Source organism: Taurulus bubalis, assembly GCF_910589615.1.
Source record: "Taurulus bubalis genome assembly, chromosome: 1".
NCBI classification, from domain to species: Eukaryota; Metazoa; Chordata; class Actinopteri; order Perciformes; family Cottidae; genus Taurulus; species Taurulus bubalis.
This window is the reverse complement of record NC_136589.1, coordinates 5190444-5215630: the sequence shown is the minus strand read 5'-3', so window position 1 is coordinate 5215630 and position 25187 is coordinate 5190444. Positions and strand designations below refer to the sequence as shown.

The 25187-nt window shown below is 42.5% G+C and overlaps 3 protein-coding genes across 3 annotated transcripts; 2 read left to right on the top strand and 1 right to left on the bottom strand.

Annotated features, from left to right (window-relative positions):
- The first annotated feature begins 559 nt into the window (after window positions 1–559).
- On the top strand, window positions 560–8761 carry coq6 (coenzyme Q6 monooxygenase). The gene is made up of 12 exons (XM_079231225.1): window positions 560–778; window positions 1079–1213; window positions 2379–2437; window positions 4239–4365; window positions 5533–5663; window positions 5772–5879; window positions 6144–6206; window positions 6296–6403; window positions 7098–7300; window positions 7432–7547; window positions 7930–8096; window positions 8630–8761. Exons 1-12 carry the CDS (start codon window positions 574–576, stop codon window positions 8657–8659), a joined length of 1452 nt encoding a protein of 483 aa, XP_079087351.1. The 5' UTR covers window positions 560–573; the 3' UTR covers window positions 8660–8761.
- Window positions 8762–9033: 272 nt separating this feature from the next.
- entpd5a (ectonucleoside triphosphate diphosphohydrolase 5a) lies at window positions 9034–16044 on the bottom strand (the record flags this gene model as incomplete). The annotated part of the gene is made up of 13 exons (XM_079221183.1): window positions 9034–10518; window positions 10701–10816; window positions 11616–11669; window positions 11782–11925; window positions 12629–12730; window positions 12839–12900; window positions 13019–13098; window positions 13189–13277; window positions 13690–13725; window positions 14293–14368; window positions 14771–14914; window positions 15203–15282; window positions 15618–16044. The coding sequence occupies 13 exons, from the start codon at window positions 16042–16044 to the stop codon at window positions 10435–10437; spliced, it is 1494 nt and encodes a 497-aa protein (XP_079077309.1). The 3' UTR covers window positions 9034–10434.
- A 4467-nt stretch (window positions 16045–20511) lies between these two features.
- LOC306739222 (basal body-orientation factor 1-like) lies at window positions 20512–24804 on the top strand (the record flags this gene model as incomplete). Its single annotated transcript, XM_079221197.1, has 9 exons — window positions 20512–20555; window positions 20642–20894; window positions 20965–21030; window positions 22195–22338; window positions 22443–22523; window positions 22708–22778; window positions 23346–23490; window positions 24015–24502; window positions 24696–24804. 9 exons carry the CDS (start codon window positions 20512–20514, stop codon window positions 24802–24804), a joined length of 1401 nt encoding a protein of 466 aa, XP_079077323.1.
- Between the last annotated feature and the right edge of the window lie 383 nt (window positions 24805–25187).

The window sequence follows — 25187 nt, the reverse complement described above, 5'->3', positions numbered from 1 at the left end:
TGTTTAGTTCACTTAACGCTTAACTATTATACTCATATGCAAACCTATCGATGTCCTGCAACTTTAAGAGCCAACGATTAAATGATGAAAGTAATAATGAGCAGCCCACCTGATAATTAGGACGAGTTTTAGGAAGTGTTATCGCCGTCGTCTTCCAAACGGAACTTAAGTTCTCTAAAAGCTCTCTGCTGACAAAATATAGTATATTACATTATATTACACACACGCGTATTCTGTAAACTGACGTGGTCTGTTGTGATAAAGTAAACAGAGGAGGACAAAGTACGACACCCCGCTTCGCCGTCTCGGTCGCATGGGCGCTGCTGGTGGAGCCGCGACGCTCCTCTTCTGTGATTGGACACAAACCCGGAAGTACTTCATCTCGGAGCGCTTGTCAACACAGGACAACGCGGCTGGATTACAATAAATGACACAGCTGCCGTAATTACGACACCTTCACGGGGGGGAAGCGTGACCTGATTGACGTACGGAAGTATCCAGACCTGTAACCGTCCTTGTTTGTCCTGTTTAATCCGGGACTCGTCTCACGTGAAGACAGAGTGAAGACACAACATGCACAAGCTCACAAGGGCGACGACGCTGGCCTTGAACGGACTTGGCCGGTGCTTTGTGGCAGAACAGCGAGTATCTGCTATGAAACTGCTCAGCCGAGGATTAGTGTGTGCAGAACATGGGGACGACTCCAGCAAGAACGAAGTTTATGATATTATTATATCCGGGGGAGGAATGGTTGGATCTGCAATGGCATGCTCCCTCGGTGAGTGACGCCGTCGACCTTTACATTTTGACCTGTGACTTATTGTTAAACACACGTTTAAATAAAATAATAGTGAAACATCTACATCTCTTTAGATGCACCCATACGTGTGATTATTACTCTATAAGATATTAAAATATAAACTCTGGCATGTGTGGCCATAGGGAATAATATGTAGTCACATTTTATGACACCAGAAATATCTCAACGCTTTATTTTTACTGTAGCAAAACCGTTTAGATTCAATTGTGTATATATGTGCCACGATTTTTCCTCAATGTTTCTATTCTTTTTTTAAAGGCATGGATCCCAACTTGGTCGGTAAGAAGATTCTTCTGCTTGAAGCGGGCAACAAGAAAGTGATGGACAAGGTCCCAGACACCTACAGCACCAGAGTCAGCTCCATCAGTCCCGGCTCTGCCACCCTCCTCAGTGGTACAGTATGACACCTGACTTACAAAACATTGTAAATGTAGCCTTTTATTTGTTGTGTTGTTGTTGAAAGGATATGCACATTTCAAAGGGCAGTTTCACAATAGACAGGAAATGTGAGAAGCTTGTGCTGCTTGGCTGATAAATGGCTCCCAGAAGGTAGACACTGACCAGTCACCAGGGCTGAGCAGGGATCATATCTGACTTATTTGTCCTTCCCTATAAATTGAGCCAGGTTTTATGTGATGGAATCGCCTGTGAAACACATTCTATGTCCTAAATCCGCCATCTCAATCCATTTAAAAACAGCTGAACATGACCATCCGTCCAGGCCTGTGCATTTTATTGTTCCAAGCTTTCATCTTACCTGTATGTAATGCCACATACAGTGTTTACTTTCAAACCTATCACTTAGAAATCATATGACGGTTTACAAAAAAATACAGATTCATTTTCAAGTGTTTACCTAACTCAGAAACAAACAAACAAGTTAAGATGTCTCAAAAAAGGATTCACTCTTACTTATTGACTTGATTGTGTGTTTATCCATTTTATGTCTTTTCCCTTTCACTGAAATGTTAATATTGGTGAAGTGCAAAGGATTTTATTTGAAACCTTGTGCTCGTCTGTGACCTCGTTGCCTCTCACTAGAACCTGTGCAAAACCTAAACGACTCGAATGTGTCTCAAGCTTATGGAACACTGCCACTCCTTCACAAAATGTTCAGACTTGACCTGACCACATATCTTTTACAGTAACTTTAAATGGTTATTTAAATTCTTGTTCTAAGGTAATTGGATAAAATACAGCCCACTCTCCACAGTAAATACTTTTTTTTTTTTTTAAATGTGCAGTCAGTGATTCTAATCCAATTCACTTTTTTGTCAAATTCAGCAAATATCTCCTCACTGCTTGCTAGCTATCTGCTAGTAAGTGCTGAAAGAAATATCAGGGTTTATTTGTTTGGGTTTTGAGTTCAATTATCAACAGTCTTTGTCCAGAATCGCTGACTCTACCATTATCTCATCTTCAACTAAACAGAAGAAAACACATCCACAATACTAGATTTTTAACTGTTTTGTATTTATTTATTTATTTATACATAGACATGCATTGGTGTGTTACATTTGTATTGTAATTGTTTTGAAATGTATTTGTGCACACGCAGGTGTTGGGGCATGGGAGCACATCAAAAAGATGAGGTGCAAGCCCTATAAAAGGATGCAGGTATGTTGATCTTCAGCTCGCTATTCCATTGAGTTACTTTTTGAAATCTGAAACACAAGGATAAAGCAACTGCCATCGTACTGCTATGTCAAAAGTATAATTTAAGAAAACCGAAAATAACTAGAGCCTACTACAGCGTGGAGCATCTCCCAAAATCCTTCTGCACAACTTGAGTTTCATTCATACGTCTCCAGACTTTTCTAATTTACAGGCAAACTATGTATTTCTGTCATCCGTCAATCAGAGTGACTGCACTGTATAATTTGTGGAGAGAAAACTCTGTGGCACTCAGCAGTAATTCAGCTTAATGAACAAGCAGCTCAATGCTGTATCATATAATCATGTTTATATGTAATTGTTCACATGCAATTGCTGGAAACAGGGGTTATATGTAATACTGCATTTTGTTCATTCCTTTCAGGAATGTAAGACTTTTCAGTAACCTTGCAGGTTATATGGCACAAGGAATGCCAAAGAAGATGAGGTATATTTCAATTTTAAAAAAGCCATCTCGAGGCATATTCAAAGTAACGGATGGCTCTTTGGCCATTTTATTTATTAAAGCCGTGTTTTCTATGAAGAGTAAATCATTTTGACATTTTCAAATTGGTCCTCATTCCCCACATCTTTATAATTATGAAGATTCATGTGAACAACGGGAAGAAGATGAAAGAATTGGAGAGTGGTTGTTTGCTGCAGAGTGAAGCCCCTTTACGGCTGTGGTTGCAGGCTCATTCCCTCTTGTAAGATGTGGTTGCTGTGTACCAAACACTCAACCCGCAGGGTTTCTCTCTGAGCCTAAGATGTCATCATGCAGGGCCTTAGTGATTATGGTAGTGTACCTCTCCCATTATACCTTGACTCTGCTACCACTACTTTGGCTCGTTTGCCCATTGCATCTCGGTCATATACATCTCACCAATTGCACTGAGAGTTACGTACTGCAGGTCAACTCTACATAGCATTCTTTCCATGCAGTAAAACGCTCTCCCATGGTTTAGATTTGAAACGGAAGGTTTTGAAACAGGTTTTTGCCACCAAGGCGTCATTTTGCCCAGATCTTTCTCCATAAAGTCGCGAGAAAGTGTATTATTTAAATCCTAAAGTTTGTAGTAACAGATTCTACCCCAACACTGCATCATTTCACCCAACATTAAACAAAGCCCCAAAAAATGTTGGGCTGGTCTCAGTAAATCTTACTTCCCAACCACTTATCACAAGTTGAAAACCCACTGCCATTAGTGGTTTTCTGTAGGGTATATCCCCCTACTTTATGGCAAGTTGGAAAAAAGCAGCAGCAGCATATTACTGCGGAATGATGGGTTTTGTCACCATAGTTACAACCCAGGGGAGGATTAACCTTGTACAAACATTTTCACCCCCTCATGTTTAACTTGAATAGTAATTCCAGGTTGGAGTTACAGTAACCTAAAACTATATCTCACTCTGCCGCTGTTGGTTGCGGATAAATATTGACTCCGTCTTTATGTTCACAAACATGTCATTTGTTATTTGTGTTTCCAAGAGAATGTTTGCAAAAATCCACATCACAAAGTGTCATTTGGTCCTTCACCTCAGAAGGCTCTCAGCCGACCAGCCGAAGGAGTGTTGGTGACCCTCATTGCTCTGGGTTTTATGCATGTAGGCTGTGCCAACCTCCGACAGCAGCTAACGACTTTGATGTGTTCAGCTCAATGAAGCGCCACTTCTCTGCCCAGCTATATATAGGGAGAGGGGATGCATAATTGCTGCATTTAAGGATATACTTGTAGACCGCAGGCATAATGCGTCTCTCATTTAGGTTTGGGATGCCTGCTCAGATGTCCTGATCACATTCGATAAGGAGGACCTGCAGGACGAGATGGCGTACATCGTGGAGAACGACATCGTTGTGGCTGCGCTCACTAAGCAGCTGGACAGCCTGTCCGGTAAGCACAGCGCTTATGATTAAAACATGAAGCCCCACACAGTACGCAGCAGTGCTCTGCGAGACCTCTTGATTTATGTTCCATCTGCTGGAAGCCGAGTCTGGCAGCTAATGCCACCACATTTATTCCATCCTGTCCCCAGGTTTAGTTTATTTGTACCCTCTCCCGGTGACTGTTTTTAAAGACGAGTTCAGCCCTTGGAGCTGCTTGTGTTTTTCCTGCAATTTCAATCAAAACCTCACATTTTGGGAGCTGCAGGGCCCGGCACCCTCTGAGTACACGTGAAGTGGTCCAGTGACCTATTTAAAGCTGCCATGTGCGCCCAAGCTTTGCCACCTCTTAAGACGCTAAAGCGCTGACGGTGTGTATTGCTGGAGACATTAGACCGACTTTTATGAGATTTGCAAATAAAAGTTACCTCTGATATGTGCTTGACAGTTAAAGTGGCATATTTATCAACAGTTTTCCACCAAACAACAAACGTAGTAGTTATAGCACGTTTTAGCCGCATGTGCCTCCCCATTTTTCAGCTGCTCCTCTCATTTTAGTGGTGGTGTGTTACGCTCAAGATGCATTACATGAAAAGTGTGCTCCACACCAGCTGGTTTCAATGCTCTCACAATCCCTGGAAACCCGTATTTGATCGTGTTCGGGAGCCAGTAGCCGGGCTGTGGATAGGTCCCCCTCCAAGTCTGCATGAGCCAGCGTAGCTCAGGATCCTTTCATGTTGAGGGTGTCCAGCTGCTGATATTTTAGGAAGAGAGGCCCTTTTTAGCACAAAATCCAACAAGCTGGCAGCATTTGCAAAGTGTGGCGTGGTGTGCTTGTAGATAAACACTATTAGTTAGGTCAATGTGGCAAGCCAAGACCATTAAGAAGCTTGTCAAACGTAAACTTTTGCAGCTACAATGTGCGACGGAGGAAAAGCAGTGTGTGTGTTTTATGAAGTGGTTTATAGATCTTCCACTGCTTTGGTGAATCCTCTCGTTTTGACGGAAAAAGTAGCAAAACACTGATTTAGTGTGATGACACATACACAGGACCAAGATTGTTCCCGTTATTGTTGGTCACACCAGTTGCCCTTTTTTTTATTTTAAGAATCTGACTTTTTTTGTTTTCTCTGCCGCCTTTTGTAGTCACCAGTTTTATGTTCTTGTTGTTTGTCAGGTAACGTGCAAGTCAAGTACAGGTCCAAGGTGGTGAAGTACGCGTGGCCCAAGCCCCACCAGGCGGCCGACTCCATCCCTTGGGTCAAGGTCACGCTAGCCAGCGGAGAGAGTGTTGAGACTAAGCTGCTGGTCAGTTTGATTCCTTCATCACAAACTGTATTATTCATCTTCTGCGCTTGTTTTAGTTTTATAATGGTTCCCTTTTTTCATCCGTTTTCTTTTTTCTTTTTTTTAAAGATCGGTGCAGATGGACCAAACTCAATGGTTCGGCGGGAATTGGGCATACCGACAGTCAAGTGGGATTATGACCAATCTGCTGTGGTTGCTGTGCTGCACCTTTCAGAGGTGAGTATCACATTTGACACGTGCTCTTTTTGCATATTGTATTTACAATTTGTACACTTAAAATCTTTAAGCAAGCATTATTACATGTTAGTGAGTTCTGAATTTATTATGCAAGTGTTTTTATCATGTCATCTGAGAACAATGCACCCACCCAGAAAAACACTTTGTATGCACAAGATATGTAAGTAACATGTATGCCATACAACGCAAAGCCACAATACCTCAGTTTAATATTTGATTTAATCCGATGTATGTGTTGGACAGCCCACAGAGAACAATGTCGCATGGCAGAGGTTTCTCCCATCAGGGCCCATTGCAATGTTACCGGTAATATATCTGCATTATTTACTGCAATATTTCTTTCTTTTAAAGTATCCATCAGTCGCATAAGCATGTGTTAACTCTGTGCATTGCAGCTGTCGGACACGGAGAGCTCTCTGGTGTGGTCGACCAGCCATCAGCTGGCAGAGGAGCTGTTGGACATGGATGAGGAGAGCTTTGTTGACGCTATCAACTCTGCCTTCGTAAGTGTAACATTAAAGTGCTGATGTTGGAGTCATAGTCAGATTTCATATCTGTCAAGACGATGTTGCAACAGTTCTGTATTGTGTGCAGAGTACAACATGTGGCAGGAGTTCTCCATATACTCACTTAAGTGTTGAGCTGTTGTTTTGTGACTCATACAAACAATGTTGTCATTGTTTTTCCCAAACTTTAAACCGTACTAATATTTCACGAAGGGAATGACATACCTACCCCTTTTTTTTTTTTTTTTTTTTTTTTTTTTTTTTTTTTAAATGTTTGGAGAAACTCCTTTTTCCCAAGCTGGTTATTTTTACTGGGCCTGCTGATGGACGGGGTCACCACGGTTGAGTCACGTTGGGTTTCAGGCCTGGTTTGCTAATTAAACCTGTGGTCTCTCAGTGTCGACCATTACGGCATGGAATGTTTTTCAAACGGAGCTAATTCAACTGCATAGCCTGGCCGACATCTTCTTTTAATTAGCCCGGCTCCCGAAGCCCTGCCAAACCAGTTAGTTAGGGAGGGGAAAAGAGCACTTTCGCTGGCCTCGAGTTCAGCGTTGCTCCCATGTCAGCTAATTTCTTTGTCCACTCAAAGGGACAATGTCTATTTTCTCTCTCTCCTCGTAATGTTTCATTCTCTGTGAATATGTCTCTGTCTTCTTGCCTGTCTGTCTGTCTGTCTGTGCACTAACAGTGGAGTAATGAGAACCAGTCGGAGCTGATCGAGACGGCTGGCTCTCTGTTCCGCAGCGCCCTGTCGGCCATCATGCCATCTGCAGGTTCACCTCGACAGCTTCCCCCGAGCGTGGCAGGGATCAGCCCAAAGTCCAGGGTCATGTTTCCTCTGGGCATCGGTCATGCATCAGAATACATCAGGCACCGCGTAGCTCTCATTGGGTAAGATGGTCATAATGGCCTGCACTTGTATGATAAGCGTGGCTTTTGAGCTTTTCATTGTTGTTGCATGTTTTACCTTGCGCTAGCGTCTTTCACTGTGAAATAGCATACTGTTTGTTTGTTTTTTGCAGGGATGCAGCCCATCGTGTCCATCCTCTGGCGGGTCAGGGAGCCAACCTGGGCTTTGGGGATGTGGCTTGCCTCACTCATCTCCTGAGCCAAGCAGCCTTTGACGGGAAGGACCTGGGTCAGTGAGAACTCTAAACAGACACGCACTGCAACCATAGTACAGTGGTTTCCCCTAAGCTCTTTTCCATCGCCCCAACTCAAACGCATGCTGTTGACCTGAATTATAAAAAGCATCAGCTTTTCCGGCAACATTTATTTGATGCTTTTTTTAATTTTCATTCTGCCAAGAACTATACACAAGTTCTTTTTTTCTTCTTTTTTTTTATAAAAAAATGAAATCCTGTTATGAGATACTGTGTTTATTTTTCCCACTGTTAAATGTCCTGAATGTTCAAAATAGCCCCAAGTCAATACAACTTAATACAGAAAACGTATGACGGAAGTGCACAACTTAAACTATGTCCTCATTTGTTAACCCCGATCTTTGTTTGTTTCTGCAGGAGCAATACAGCACCTGTTGGAATATGAAACTGAACGCCAGCGACACAATCTGCCCATGATGGCTGCCATCGACCTCATGAAACGCCTTTACTCCACTAACGCCGCTCCTGTGGTTCTCCTACGCACCTTCGGCCTGCAGGCCACCAACATGGTCCCAGCGATAAAAGTAAGCTCCCCCCACTAGCTTCTAGCTCCATCACTCGGATAATATCAACCACCTATCAAACCCAAGCTCCTCCCCCACCCTGACCCCACCCTGCGCGCTCTTTTCTGATTACACGGAGCTTTACTTTAGCGGTGTCTATAATTTCCAGAGTTCTGAACCTACTACTATGGCATCTAAGTTTAGCCCCAAATGTTGTGTTACCAAAAGTGTGTGGGTGGGGTGCAGGGCTGGCCCTGGGGCAGCGGACAGCGGTGTTGGCTTGTGTTTTCACACCCCTTTTATTACCGACCACTCATGTGAAATGACTTTATTCCCTACTAAGTGATTCAGACCAACGCAACTGTGTTGTAAAGGCAGGTCACTATGGAGGCACTAAAGTCAAACGTGACATTGTTTCCATATTAAGTGTTGTGAGTTCACCGGTGTACAGGTTGTGTATCGAGGTCTTCAGTGACACGCACTTGTAACAGGCCTTTAGTAAGCGTGAGTCAAAGTTCACAGTTTCTGAATTGATGTCTCTTTATCCTCTGCAGGAGCAGATTGTGGCATTTGCAAGCAAGTGATGCATTCGTCGGGCCAGTCGCTGGTGGATCTTCAAAAACTGTGTGAGCTTTAATGGCTGTAAAAATTGTAAATGTAAAACAAATTAAATAGATATATTTTACTGGTTTTTGTGTGTGTGTGTGTGTGTGTGTGCTTTGATGCAAAACAAATACAGATCGACAACACTACATTGCAGCTGTCCCGAGCATATCGTACATATATAACATGTAAAAAGCCGAAGGATTGTTCATTTTATGTTAGAATCATCCACTATTTGGCAAATTCTTTTAAGCACAATTCACGGATGAAACATTTTAACATCGGAGACTACTAGTGCACCCTAACGCATGTCATTAAAAAAGGTCTGTTGATATAAAAAGTACAAACACAGAAGTACATTTCTCATGTTTTATTAAAACAGACATGTATAGTATACACTTGTTTCACTAGATTAAATAAAAACAATTTACATATTGCTGATCATCAGGTTATTCGTACTGATGAACATACAGGCATTTCTGAGCAATTGTGCAGCATAAAGTGTTTGTAATGTAAGAGCAGTTCCTGTCAAAATATTTCATGAATAAAAGTTTACATTATGTATATACAGCAGTAGTTATTGAACATGTTGAATACTTAAAAGACCGCATGGTCAAAAGAGCAGTTACACAGAAAGTTCAGGAGTTAATGTTAGATGGGAATAATTCAAATGCTCTACATTAGAAAAAAATCTTTAAATATTTGTACAGTTCACAAGAAATTAATTAAAAAACAGAATTAAATATTACTAATGTTTTTGAGCAACCAGCAAATAAAGAAGTTGGGTTTCAACTCTTTACATAATGTCTGTATACATGTTTTCTGTATTTAATGGCTGTAAATGATGTTGTTGGACGCACCATCTATCTACCCTTGATTAGAGGCCTTTCTATTGCTAGTCTAAAATAGAGTTCAGACCAGGGGCGCCTGCAATTTAGCCATGCTTGATAAGATCTTTTCCACTCTAGACAAAACAAACAATAATGCCTGAACTTTAAAACTACAGGCATTAATTAACCTCATACATGTAACCGCTACACAGCAGTCTGAGTGGCATCTCTCCACAGCGCTCTCCTTGCCCTCCTTCAGTCATGGTGACTCCAACACTACTTGAATATATACAACTCTTTAGTCAACACCAAAGCAACTGATCATGTCTCATCTGCAATTAAAGTGTTATGTGCAAAGTTGAAGAAAAGAAGATGTATGATCGTCAACCGCTCTATTTCCAACGATGGCGAGAGGCAAATGAATTGGGGAATTAGGGTTCTGTATAATTTACTGCTAGAGAGAAAGAAGATTGATTTACAAGCATTTAGAAAGACAACTATGGTTGCACTTCCAGCAACTAGTCTCTAAATAAATGCCACTGTACAGTAAAGCACTGGGATACAGTAAGCACCAAAGTACCATGGCTGGTTGTATTGCTTCTAGACTACCCTGTGCACACTTAACAGGTAGGTGAGGAAGACATTTCAGTTCAGACACCCATGAGGAATCAAAAATGTAAACGTTTTACAAAAATAAAGTCAGCCCACCAGTTATTAGCTCAACATACAGTAGAAATAGCTGGCCTTATAAAAAATATAGTGATTTCTTTTTTTTCAACAGTTCTCGGAGTGTTCGCAGGGTGCTGAGGTCGAGGAGAAGAGGAGGGGCGTGGTGGGACGGGCTGATCGGGGCGGACAGAGGACGGGAAGCCCCACAGTGACACACTGTCCCTCTCAGTGCTGGCTGCAGTGACAGCGAGCTGTCCTTAGTGGATATTGAGGTTTCTGAAGTAGTCAAAGGTCGCCCCCAGGGCCCAGCTTGTCTCCACGTTGTTCACCTTCTTGGCTAGCTGTTGAGCAGAGTGACAGGAGGGGGGTCATTAAAACCACAAAGAAGCAAACCAGTCCCTACTCCCACTGTCACATTGGTATTGCCCATGTTTCGGTGAAATACTGGACAGACAGAATATTAAGGTTTTGTCATATTTTGAATCTCTTTTACATTTCCCACTGTCCACAGTGATTTGCTCACCTGAAGCACAGTGGTGTCCTTGAAGCCAAAGCCCTCCTTTAGCAGACAAGTGATATATGTCATATCCATGCAGAGGAAGGGGCTGATAGCACGGTACTTGGTCATTTTGTTGCACACTGCAAACACAAATAACCACAACTTTCAGACATGACATTAATACAGGTTTCACATGCCACTGACAAATAAAAAAAAAAAAGCATTTGACGGAGACCCCTTGTTGCATCACATAATGGAGCCACGTACCATGGATTAAAAAAAAAAAACACCATTTCTAACCCCTGTGCTACATGATTATAAGATGATCTTTCTGTTTTGTTTGACTGAATAAACAGGGAGGTGCGAGGAGAACAGCTGAGGGTCAGCACAAGGCTGCGGGTGTGTGTCAGTGTTAAACAGCCTCGGACACAGTTTGTGTGTTTCAGTATGTGTCAGCCCCCAGGTGGTGTGTGGCTGTCAGGTGCCCTCCTGCCTGGGCCAGACAGACATCTTCAGCTCAGCTGCCAGCCCAGCCTGAGCCAGACTTGTTCCTCGAGACCATGTGACAGTGTTCTCACAACACAAACAGCCTTACATAACACATCGTCTCCTTCCTACTTGTTATAAATCTGGTTCTACATGGGCATTGCAAGTATCATACTCTTGAGCTGATAAGCATGGTGTGTATTGGTAACCCTAACCCAACTATATTTACTCTATGTTTGCCTCATAATCCCATCACCATAAATAAATGTATCTGTTCCATTTTAATCTTGTAATAAATTATTTTGAGAGGATAATAATTGTGTTCTTTAGAGCATGGGCTATTGCATGAACTTTCAGTGGAGGACTAATATGTATAACGTTTAAGATTTGTTTAAGAGTTGGTTTTACACACAAGTGTATGCAACCCTAGACAAGGTAACATGTAACTCTTACCTTCTTTGGCTCTCTTCTTAAAATCCCTGACCTCAAGTGCACCACCTCGACTATCTGTGCAGGAAAAACAAACATGCAATTTGAATACCTATTTTGTGCAAAGAATGATAACAAGAATGAAAGATTATGGCACTGGAAGGTGACTCTTTGGTCTGTGCCCGCTCACCAATGAGGCCAGACTCCACAGCTCTGTCAAAGTAGTAGGAGAAGGCATAGAAGACGCTGCTGCCCTTCACTTCATATGGCTGGTGCACTATGCCTTTGATTACCTTCATGACCTCATAGTAGCACAGCTTGTATCCGGCATAGCCTGAAGAAAGAAAAGAGGGAAAAGGAAAATGTAGTTTTGTCAAAGAATTACTGAACTACTATTGAAACTGGTGAGAAAACAATGAGTTAAAGGTGCTTGGAAGCAGCGATGGTTGGAATGCAATCGTGAGAGTCTAAAGCTTCGGTTTGAGGTTAGGCAGGGGTTAAAGCTGGGGGCTCACCAGACATTATACAAGGGAAGCCCCAGAAAGACAAGTTCCACATAGCCCCATGGATATGGTTGGCTCATTTGTGCCGGCATAACCATGTGCTGACAAGAGAGGCAGTTAGTGCGGCCCTGTCGGGCTGTCTATTTTTACCACATAATTGTGAGCGGTCCAGATCAAGCCGCTCGTTACACACAAAAAATAACAACTCAGGGACAAGCCCAGCATCTTTCGGCTACTTGACTGTGGTATGGGAGTGACTGCCTTATTTGTGAAGTTAACTGACAGTTTTCTTTTCGTTTAAATACAAGGTTGACTGCAGTATAATTGTTCAAGAGGGAAGATGGAGAAAGAGAGGATGACAAAACATGCGTTTGGCGCCAAGGTTACAGAAACTTCAGCGGATAAATGTTCTCATGAGGGACTGTTTTATACTGTATACTCTATTGTGTACCGGAGTTGAGAAATGAATGCACAGCTCACTGCATCAAAAGCACTTGGAAGGCAATCAAAACCTCAGGGTGCTTTTTATCTTACCGTCTGGAATCCCGCTAACTTTGTAGGTGGTTCCTCCAAAAGTCACATCTTCTCTAAACTTTTTCGGGAGGCAGGAACTTGTGAAGACTTTCCAATCCAGCCCTGGGAAAACAAAAACAAGAAACCGTTTGTTATTTTCCAATGAATACATTATGGAAGAATGACACAGAGTGCAAACAAAGAGGTGGTATAAGGAACTAAATACTCTACCATCAGCTCCGAGTGCTCCAAGAGTTGCCAGTCGAGCCGCATACAGTCCATTTCCAAGGTAGCTATGTGATGATGACAGACACTTATGGTTAGTTCTTAGATAGATATGTGTATTTTACTCTACAGAACACGGGTATGTGAGTTTTTTTTTCCATGGCGTCTTCTTTGTCTGTTATTTACCTGTGTGTGTAGAGTTGATACTGCTGGTCAAAGAGGTTGAAGTTAGCGATGTAAGTGGGGGGAGCAGACTGAACCGTTTTCTGTTGGATGAACAACAAATGTTTAGCGGCGTATTTTTGGTAATACAATTTTCAAACAGAGTTATTTACTCAAAACGATATATCATTCACCTTTGACTTGGGAAGGAAAGTGATCTGTGTAGATCCTCCACCCAAATCCAGGATGCCCACTGTCCTCCTCGTGTTGGAGTACAAGTGACCTATGGGAAGTAAGCTTAAAGTTAAACAGGATAAGGGGCCAATTGTCATCAGGGCAACAAACAGCACACTCTGTAATCTTGTGGCTTTATTGACAGTTTCCGTTGGGATTTCTGCCTTTTAAAACCACTACATCCTTGCCAGAAGGATGCATCCTTACAGATCATGTATTTCGCCACCAAGAGGGAAAAAACCTTTTTGGTTCAGGGCTTAAGGTTGATTCAAGTCATAGGCATAGCTGTGTGAAAAACGTGAGGAAATATTGCTTGTTTTTGCAACCTGTTTGGAGCCAGTGATCCAAGCCCATAACCTCAGACAGGAGTCTTTCACTGTCGGGCTTCTGTGTACACTGGAGCCTCAGATATGAGCCCTGACCACTAACACCACCATATCAAAACACAAGCAATGTCTTACCTGTAAGGAAGTTCACTGTGACCCAGGCAAGGACTCCTAAAACAGCACAAGGGTGAAAATGGCTGCATTAGTAAAAGCCTGAGAAGTGATTTAACTGACCGGTGCTACATTTTTACATTGGAAAGTGGACAAACTTAGAACTGAAGATGACTATTAGTTGAGCTCTGCTTCATTGTGCTGGTGTTAAAGTAGCAGAGTTGGTGCAACTAGCATGCACTGTTGCAGACCAGCCCGGTTAATTACAATGGTCTCAGATGTCAAGTTGATCTTCATAACGTGAGGATAATGAATGACACATGCTTTATGATGAAACATAACATAGTGAGGGTGTCTTAATGAGTGATGTGGAGGATCGCACTAAATTACTGGCCGTGGGGAAACAACTCACACTGGCTTATTTATTTGTCAAAGCGAGGTAGTAACAGACCTCTTGTAAAAAAAAGAATTACGATCGCAGCATTGTTTGATGCATCCTCTGTGAATGAGGCAGTTAAAGCACCTGGTCAGACAATACATCTGTTAACAATAAAACAAATACAAATATTGTGTGTTGTGTACTATATATCGTACAAATTGGTTCCACGGCATTACAAGATAACCTACCTTCTTTAGCTCCATTCATGATAGAAACACTGTTGTTTGGCACAAAGAAAGGGGACTCGTCAAATACCTCCCGCACCTATGGAAGAGATTTATCACAATTGCATTACAATTGCCTCCTGGATATGTGTCAAAATGATAAATAATAGAATGATACTTGACTACACCCCATAGTGTCCTGCTGTTGTCAGGACATAGTCTATTCAGGCTCTGGTTCTGTTTTAGAGTGACAGATAACTCAACCACAAGCATGGCTGGAACAGTAGCCTGGATTTAATACTTTAAATGACAAATATGGTTACTCCACACAACCCCACAACAGCTGTTTTTTTGTGACATGATAGCCACCAAATGGGCAGACTTGCTGCCTCTTTTTTTTCAGCGAAACTTGTAAGCACTTAGTGGTTTCTCATCCCGCTCTTGGCGGGACGGGTGATGTTTGTGCCAAACTGTCTGAGGGCAGAGAGAAAACGTGCCTCACCTCCTTGAGAAGAGTGTTAGCCTTGTCTTCAGGCAACAGACGCAGACCCGCGGTGGCCTTCAGGACCACTGGGGTCCTCTTCCAGGCCTCCTCTGGCACTGTCTTCTTGGCAATCTTCAGCAACTGTCGGATAGTATTGCCACCCTGCGATGGAGATGGCAATCAGTTACAGGCAACATACTCATTAAACCAAGAGACATTTCATAATCAAAACAAGGCATTTCTTGAGGTGACAAAGTCTTTAAAAACATGGCACAGCAGACAGGAGTGGGCAGCAGTGACAGCATCAGCAGGAGGCGTTATTGTAATTACACAGTGTTTACATCACATGAACCCAACCCAAAGAAAATCCTAGTGGTTTGCAGACAGTGAGCAACTCCCTAATATACCTGATCATTAATAATAAGTAACGGTGGAAACATGGATACATACCTCCTCAGGGTTGTCCTTATAAGCAGACAGTCCAGGCTTCACTGCATGGTACAATTCATTGTCCAGGACAGGCAGTTCAACTAAAAAAAAGAAGTCAGTGTCAGTGAACAGATCTTAAACCAGAGTGCAGTACAGTGATATTTCTGGGATGAAAGTACAATGCATATGTTCTTCTTTTACAACTCATGACATTTAGTCTCGTCACCTACATCTTGATTCAGTTTCAAATATCTTCTAGTCAGACAGGGACAAGTCCACATCAGCTACTTTTAGAAACAGTGTTGCCCATGCACTCTGCCAGTGCATGTTTGTCCTCACACTGCACGGTGAATGACCTAACAGCGAGCAGGCAGTGTGGAAGCAAGCAGCATGTGCACATTGAGTTGGGGAAAGTTAGAGAAAGTGGTGCAATTACCAGGGTCTTTCTGGATGAACTTATAGATGTGGATCCTGCTGCCTGTGCTGCCAGCGTCAAACATGATCCCATAGAAAACCCGGCTGGCTTCAGGCATCTGCTGGAACACTTCAGGTGGCTGGTAAGGCGCAGGGGCAGGATGCACGACTTCTGGCACCGGGTGGAAAGCCTCTGGTATGGCGTGGTTGACTTCAGGTTCCGGGTGGAAGACCTCCGGGATCTCGGGGTAAGTCGGCACACCGGGCTGCGCGACTTCAGGCTCTGGGTTGGCGACCTCAGGGAGGAGGTTCTCCGTGTTGGCAGAGTGGTCCCGGTAGCGGTAGAAGTGGGGGACGTAGCGGTGGTGCCGGTAGTAGGTCGCCTCCGCTATGAGGCTGGCAGCCAGAAGCCACACGGACAGAGTGAGGAGCAGGCTCGGAGAGGCCATTGTTTGCACAGCCCGGGGAGAAGTTAAAGAGGAGAGCCGAGGGGAAGAAGCGCCGGTGGATGCTGGAGTTCAAGAGTGACAGCGGCCCTGCAAAGAGAGGGAGAGAGCAGCGGAGGTGGAGAGAGGCAGAGTGGATGCGATGCAGACTCAGGACTGTCCGGTCATCCGTTTACAGTATATAAAGACATAAGGGCTTGGCATGGGGCCACACCGAGGGAAGCCATCCACCAATCCTGTGGCGGTCCATCCCAACTCCATCAGGAGTCCCCCCTCCTGCGAGCTAAACTGAAGACCGACTACTACCTGCCTACCAAAAACATGAGGATGAGGATTATTATTATTTTTTTTTCTTTCTTTCCCTCCTCATCTTTACTGGTTACTGTGGAGCCAAAAAAAATCCCCTAACGAAAGGAGAAAGGGATTTATGAAGACGTTTAAATGAATGGCTCACACTCGAAAACCTTAAAAGAAATGGTCTTAAAATACTTGTTTTATGGGCGTTAAGACTTACATAGTAACTTGCCTCAGAAATTCCTTCACCCTACAACTCTTTGGACTTTCACAACTTCACAAGTGCTCAAATTTGGCTACTGTCTAAATTAAAAGTGATGTAAGTTTTTATTTGGCAGTTATAAAAGCAGATCAGTAGAGTTTTGAATCAATTACTGCAGTTTGCAAAGGTACTTTAATATCACACATTTTCTAATCTTTGGAATTAACCTTGTGGGTAAGTTACATTTTATGTAAAATACATAGGGGCTTTGTGGGTAAGACAATAAATTAAAACAAGAAGCACCAACTCCGATTTAAGACTGGAAATGTGACTCATTATGGATTGCAGCCAGAATGGATTCTGGCTTTGTTTAATCAGGTATTACTACACCGACTTAATCATGTTTAGTGGCTGGAATGAATCATGTCTGTTAAAAAAAAATAATACTCAACATTCTCTTCATAATCCTGCAATAATCACCACAATAAAATCTGCTGCAACTCTTTCACCAACCTTAAAAAATGCAAATGCAACCTGCACTCCAGCTGGCACCAAAGTTTAAAAAAATGTTAGCAATCATCTCACTCCCACTCATCCTTGTGTTAACCACAGGCTTTCCAAGGGAAAAAATATTTGTGTCGCGAGGCACGTTTTCCTAGAAAATGCATGAAAAGCATGAGTGGCTGTTTCTTTGCTTTAGGTGGGTGGTTGGCACGGCATCATAAGACATGCTGTAATAATGTATTAGCTCAGTGGTTCTCAACCTTTTTTCAGTGATGTACCCCCCGTGAAATAGTTTTTGCAGCCAAGTATCCCCTAACCAGCGCAAAGCATTTTTGGTTGAAAAAAAGATGTAATACACAGCACTGTGCCATCAGTGTCTGATATATAGAATATATCCAATTCAGTTTCTGAACTTACACTTATATTGTATGGAATATGTATTAAATAAGATTTTTTAAAGGATTTTTGAATGGATGCTAATATTAAATATACAGTATATATATATTTTAATCTCCCCATTTGAGAACCACTCAGCTATGCTAAGCTAATGCTTTCTCATGTAATGTTCAGTCACTGGCTTTAGTGCAGGATGCAGAGGCATCAAGGATATCTAGCAGCAGTGGAGCGCAGAGGCTCAGAAAATCAGGGACCTGACATGAACTGAGATTTGTCCAGGGCTGTGATATTTTTCACACTTTGTAGCAGAGGACTGAAACAGGAGGTATTGGTAGTCTGAGGCGAAACTGAACCTGCCCCAGCCCTGACCTAACATGTGCTTATACGAGACTGTTTCACCTCAGGCAGCAGGCGACCGAGGCAGAAACCAAGCGGTCGGCCAGCCCAGTCAGGAGGGTAAGGGGAGGGCAGAGGTCCTGCAGATGGGCACAGAAGAGTGCAGGAAGTCCACCCAGAGGACAATGTGGGGAGGGTGGGGCTTGGCACCAGTGTTCACCCATCATGCCATTCCGCTCCCAGGACACTCAACTGTGCAAAGCACTGTAATTTGAACTAAAAATATTGGACTTTGTTTCCTCCTTCCTTTTTTTCTAAATAGTGTGGCTACTTTTTTCAATCCTGCGGCTCACCAGAATGGTCCTTCGCCCCTATCAAAGCTACATGTGCAGGACCTCTCTCTGACTTGTGCCCTTAGATGTCTTGGTTGCATGTTAACATATGTGATAATCTGACCTATAAACCCATGGATACAAATGTCTGATTACAAATATTAGAGATACCATGTTTTGTTTGGAGTCTGTCTTCATTTTGAAGTCATTCAAAAAATAAATTATGTTAATGCTCAGACACATCTTGTTGTCAATGTAGCAATTAATTTGGATAATGTGTAGTGTTTGGTCAGCTGCACCTCATCCACCTCATTTGGTGCATGAATCACATCATGTTTTAGTTTTAAACACGCTTTTATAAATAGCATTATAATGTGATGCAATATGCCCTCTGAATGAAATGTCAAATGAATTTAGATTTTATGACAGACATTTTGAATATTGAATCTTGAAATAACATTAGGCACTTTTATTAACACTAAGCTTATCAATTATTTAGGAAATTCTCTATGTTGCCAGATGCACTGCCACTGTATAATTTGTATGTAAAGTGCCCCTCTACAGCATGACACAGCACATTACAAACACAATGTTTTAAAGGACATTTTGGCATTTTGTTTCAAGTTAACTGAAACCATAAAGCATGAGACGAGACCCCAGCTTTGTAATCTACACTGTGCAATATGTCATTAATATGCTGCAATGTTACCCTAGAATGCCATGTTTGTGGGTGTCCTACCCCAAGAAGTCCATTGAAGAGACCAAAACCTTGTCATTACAATTCCAATGATAATGACAGCTTGGAAAAGCTCAGGGTTATTTCAGTTTTCTATCCTCACTGTCATAGTAATTACCTTTAAATTTAGTCTTCAAACTCTGTTGATGATGCCAGAGCAGAGTGACCCTATACGATTCAGTTTACAGTAGCTACACCCAACACTTTTGTGATATTTGTTTTATTGTTTGATGAATAATCTACACTGGACACTGTCAGGCTCCAGCAGAAAGCTGAACAAGATAATGGAGAGAATTTAGTGGTTTCGAATTATGACCTGCGATAACTTTACATTGTTTCTATTGGACGTGCGTCCTCGAAGATGTAAGCCAACTGCGTACGTTGATCCTAGCGGTTTCCCCATAACTTCTGCAAAAAAAAAGTAGCTGTGGTGACGGCAACGAGCAACACGTAGTTCTTTTCAGGACAATCTGGACATTCTTGCTGACAGGAGGCAATGTATTTCATGTCCTTGTGTGGCAGGAGATCATGTGCAAATAGATCCTGTTTGATAGAGCAAGACTCTAATTACAAGAGAAGGGACGAATAGTGTGTCAGTCCAAAGCTGCTGAGCAGAACAGACATCTGTATCTTACAATCTCTCAGAGTGATTGACAGCGATTGACTGATTTAAACCTTTTGCTGCATCTAACAGGTTTAGCAGAAAGTGAGATAGAAACATGAAACTGCAATCAAAACAATAGCTGGTGATAAATAAATGCTATAAGCTATACGTCACAATGAGCTGCTGGTCGCTTTTTTAATGACTGAAACAAACTTTGGAAATTCATAAGGGTGCCATGTCCCATTTTGAAGGTAATTTGTAGGCATTCTGAGGTCATTAATCAATTAGATGACTTGTTAGCCATCTTAATAATTAGTTAACTTTTAACAGTTAAATGTCAAACGTTTGCTGGTTCCATTTGTCAAACACATTTGTAGTTAATTCAATTGTAATTGACAGTGAAATGTAATACCACTAGCTGTGGAACTCTGGTATGGAAACTTGTAAGGGTCATGTTTCACTGTTTTCTCATATTTTACAGACTAAACCATTCATGCATCTTTACTAATTTATCAATATTGGCTTATCATTTGTGATAAACTCAGGTGTACGTTTGAAATATTTCATGACACATGTTACTGGTGGGCATTTTTAATTTTGACACAGCAGGAAAAGCACAGGTGTAAATGATAACATTACCAATGACTGTATTGCATGTCATGTCACTGGGTTTATAACATAATCATAACTAAGCTCTGCTTTTCCTCTGACAAGTGACTGATTTTACTTCTTTTTTTTTATGAAATGCAAAGCTAAATGGGTAAGTGGTATTTTCACAGGCATAAAATGTTTTATTTCAAACATAAAGATGATCAAATACCAAACCAGAATACACAAACAAGCCTGAATACAGGTGTGCGTAATGCATTCACCCAAAGGTCCTGGACCAGAGACATTTGACCTGCAGCGTCTCCACGGCAACAACACAACGCCCCCTCCTCCTGCCGCCATGGCAACAACACCACACAAACATCCAGGAGCTTGGTACCGGTTCCGGCACCGTCACCGTTAACTGAGCCCAGCTGTTCTCGGGGTATCTCTGGAGTCTACCAACGTTAAAGCGAAGATGCCGAGGAATAAAGTCACCAAAGTAAAGAGAGCCAAAGCCGGGTAAGTGCCCAACGTTTACGTTAACGTTACGTTTGTACACTTTTTACGTTAAAAACACGGAAACTACACTTGGTGTCTCGTGACAGGAAAGGGAAGAAAGAAGGAAAACAGGAGACAAAAGCGGTGAAGGAGTCGGACGTGGAGAAAGCCAAAGCCAACGCTGCCCTGTGGGAGCTGAGACTGCAGGTCACCGACCAGTCGCTCGCGGAGTATCGCGAGGCTTGCCGCAAATTGGCACGCGCGAACGAAGAGCTCACGAACCAACTGTACCGCGCGGAGAAGGACTCGATCGATATAACTGGCTTCCTGAAGAGACAGGATGCGACCAAGGAGGAGAAGGTAAACACGTGTTACATGTGTACATGAAGGATGAACCACGCCCCCTTTTCTTAAACACGTGTTTCAACAGATCAATACGCTGCAGAAAAGCCTCAAAAGTCAAGGCGGACTTGCACGCGAGGAGCAAAACAAACTGGTGAGAAAATAAATGCTTGTTCATTGTGATTTACTGTGAGCCACTTAAAACAATGTGCTGCGTTGTGTCTTAACAGCTGTCCTGTGTGTAATTATGTTGACATTTATTATGTACGAAGACAACAACCAAACAACGCAACCACAAAACAACAACAACAAAAAAACCATCACATTCCGAGTTGCATGGTCATCTGCTATTTTGATCTGTCAGTGGCCACAGAATTAAAAAATAAAAATGCTTCTTGGGAAAACGCACACTGCTGATCTTGATGTGTTGACCACCTCACGTCACACAGACCATTACTCTAAGATACACGTTTCATTAGCATAATATACACCAAAGGAACTTATTTTGACCCCTTTAATCCCCACTGACTGCTGCTGCTTGAGATCAAGCTATCAAATGAACATGTCAACATTAAAATATACGTTTGCTTCTGTTGGTATTAGCTGTTTTTCCATCTTCCAGCTCTTCATGCTGGTAAAAAAAAGGGAGGAAAAACGTGGCATTCGTCTGGACCAACTTGAAACATCCCTATTTATGACATGTCACATAGGTCCAGTCAGGGGAAAAGAATACGTGTCATGTGGTTTACTCTAAACATGGGACATCTAGACTTGCTGTCCACAGCCCTCTGTCGCTGTGAGGACGGAGGATATGTTTTTGTAATGTCGACCGTTTGGTAGATCACACAGAGTGAAAATTGCATAGATGCAAACCAACTTGCATAACGATTGGTTCGATCATGTAGATGAACATGTCGAGAGTTATGTGAAGAATAACGATTGGGCCTAAAGTGGTAATCAGTTGGTTGATAACCTCTCATTTAGTCCTCATCTACATGTTTGTGGGCGAGTGTTTTGCGAGTCGCTCATGACTTTGGTCATTTTGTCACATTTTGGCTCTTTGGCTTTTCCACAGTAGCATCTTGAGGTATTTAGCCTGACTGGTCTGTGCTTAAGTTGGCTTGAAAAAGAGTACGGCCTGTGTGATTTTTGGTATGAAACTCTTCCTCCCTCACAGTTTCAAGCTGCACGTTACAGAATCCCTAGTACTGCATATAGATGAGCAGATTCATTTTGACAACTAAAGCACACATTTAATGTGTCAAATGTTTTTTATTCTGTGTATCGAATATGGTCCAATATAATTTGGTTTCCACAGGTCGATGATTACACAATTCAAATCAATGAAATGAAGGAACTGTTCAGGAAGAAGTCCAGTGACTTTAATATGATCCAAGATGGGATGAAGAAAATTAAGGAATTTCAGAAGAGGAAAGCCCAGATGGAGCAGGAGCTCGGTGATGTGAGTAAAAAAAACACAGTAATACGTGTTTCATATTGGGAGCGGTTGATCTTATTGTCAGGGTGTTAATGCAACCAATAACTTTGACCTTTTTTATTTTGTAGATTAGAGAAAATATGGATGCTGCTGATAAGGATCACAGGCAAAACCTCAACAACATGGAGTTGAAATTCTTCAAAGAAAAGGTATGGGCAAGGCAAATGATCCTGATCTAATAATGACGGGAAATAGATGTGATTTGAAAATATATCAGCCAAACAGTTAACTAGCAGTGGAGACTGGGACCCCAGTTCCTCCATGCATGGACAGATGAGGGAAGATGTTCTCCCGGGTGGAACGCTAGGTGAGTTTTTCTTAATTTCCCTGCAGGGTCGCCTGGAGAGGGAAGCTGAGCAAAAGATAGCCCTGGTGGAAGAGAGGGCCCACAAGGAAGCCATTGTGTGAGTGTCTCCGCTGTCCCTTTTACATTCTAATTTCATTCTTTAAACTGCACTTTGATGTCCTCAAAACGCACAGAAATAATAATTAACTCACACAAGTGTTTATGTATATTAATATATATATAACAAACTACTTTCTTGACCGCACTGGTTGGTCATAGTCCGATAATGTACATCACCCAAGCCGATGATCACATCTTCACATCTTCAGCCGCCCCAAAACAAGGGAGTGCATTGCGTGTGAGGAAGACCGTAGTTTATTACTTTTGAGGCCATAAGATGGTTATTTCACCAGTGCTATGTTTAGTCATTTTTTGCAGCTCATAAAACATCAACATTGATACTGGTGTGGTCCTGCCGGTTTGGTCTTAGTGTCAGTAATTGATTTAATTTTGAACACTTGAACACACAGCAAAGTCAAGCACACTGATCCAGTACATTCTGTTTAGGAAACAAGAAACGGAGCAAATAATGTTTGGCATGAAATTAGCATTCGTTAGGATATTTTCATTATCAGAGACACTTTTGTCTGACGGCTTTTTTTTGTTTGTCCTGCAAACTATTTAGGCAGTTGGATGATGCCTCGCGCTCTGTATTCAAGGAGAACGTCCGTCTAAATGAAGCTCTGAAGTATCACATGAAGGAGGCAGAGCAACTGCAGATATTGACAAATTCATTGGCAAAGGAAAAGGCCTCCATGGCACTGGACATGGTATGTTTGACCCGTAGAACAGCAAACAGCAGTGGTGCCATGAGGCACCGGCAGTCCTTGGATAGAAACCATTCATCTCCATCATTTCAGTTATGAAACACTTGTTAGACCTGTGCAGAATGTATTTCAGGTGGTTTTTCCCCTTGTGTTGTTTACTTGTGCTGACCCTGTGTATTTTGCTTGTGGTCCTAGTCATACCCCTCTACCCCCTGACTACTACCCAGCCTCTCAGTGGTCAGTGGTTGTGGTGTGTTTCCACTGGTGTATGGGTTCAAATTCAGTGGCTTCTCCTTTGCAGCTTTCTGGCACCAATTCCTTAAAACAAATAAATATTTGGCACATTAATCTTACCTCTGATGATGACAGTAAATAAGGGAAGCAAATCCACTATGTTGAAGCCTTGGCCACTCACTCAGCAGCACAGGCTAGCACACAAACCATTATCTGTTCCAGCTCTACACTGACATGAAAATTAGAGGATTTTCCTAAATTTGACTACTTCAGTCTTCTGTCTACTCCCCCAGAACACGTATGAGTTGATGGTCAAGAAAAACACAGCTCAGATGGAGGCCCAAAGAAAGGAGCTGTCTAAACTGAGGGCTAAGGTAGCTTCCCTGGAGCAGGCCCTCAAGCTCAAAGCTGGGGAATCTGAGAGAGAGGAAGAGGAGGAGAAGACCCATGTCAGCATCCAGGCCGGCCAGGTAGAGCTGGAGAAGCTCCAGAAAGTGCTTTTCATGCGGGAGAGGGAATTGGGGCATGTCAAGGGGCTAGCCAATACCGTTGTCGAGCAGCGCACAGAGCTGGAGCAGTTCTTCCATGAGGCACTGGCTCAGGTGAAGCAGGAGATCATGGCCAGCAGGTTGCAATACAAAAAGGAGGCACTGCAGGCTTATCGCTGGAGGCTGAGAGAAGCCACAGCAGGAAGACTAAAGTTCCCACCTATCCGCACCTTTCATAAAGGCCCCCACAGTACCAACTCGGTCTATTCAGACATGGAGGTGGCTGCAAGCTGGTAGGTCCCCATCCCATCATTTCCATGACTTTGATAAGTGTCTTTTTGGTGTTTTTAAGACCTCATGTGTATCAGCACCGAATAACGTGCAGCACATTCAGCGGTCTGCACTCTTCATGGTTCATCATAATACAGCTGATGTACCAAAAGGTAGGTGTACAAGTCCAGGGGTTAACTTTTTTTATACCACCAGGACTCATCAACCAGGCAGCAAAGTTGAAATCACAGATCTAACTTGGGAGCAGAAGGAACAAGTGCTCAGGCTGCTCTTTGCTAAAATGAATGGACATAGGGAAAGGTAATTAAAAATAAATACAAATCCATTAATTGTATTATGTGTGTCTTAGCAAAAGGCTTATTTGTTGCTTAACTCATTAACTTCAGACTCAATAATACCTCGTTAAATCTCAGAAAATTGACCTGTGGATCAATTACCTCTGAAGAACAAAGTGCAGTGACACCAAGCAGTACTTCAGGCGGAACCTCTGGTGACTCCTCCCTCTTTTTAATGTTATAAACAGCCTTTTTCTCAGCAGAAGAGGATACCATAAAACATCAGTTAGGCTTCGACCAATTTTCTTTTCCATTCAGCTGCTTAAAAAGAATGAAGAAAGAGTCTGGGCACAATAGTAAAAATAGGCCCCAGCCACAGAGTCGTGTGCTTGGAAACAAACATCTGGTCACG

Bases quoted from the DNA above. Each gene is read 5' to 3' on its own strand.
- coq6 (XM_079231225.1), top strand. From the start codon at position 574: ATGCACAAGCTCACAAGGGCGACGACGCTGGCCTTGAACGGACTTGGC. The intron at 5,880-6,143 runs GTGAGTATCACA...TGTGTTGGACAG, and splicing joins CTGTGCTGCACCTTTCAGAG to CCCACAGAGAACAATGTCGC. The intron at 6,207-6,295 runs GTAATATATCTG...TGTGCATTGCAG, and splicing joins GGCCCATTGCAATGTTACCG to CTGTCGGACACGGAGAGCTC.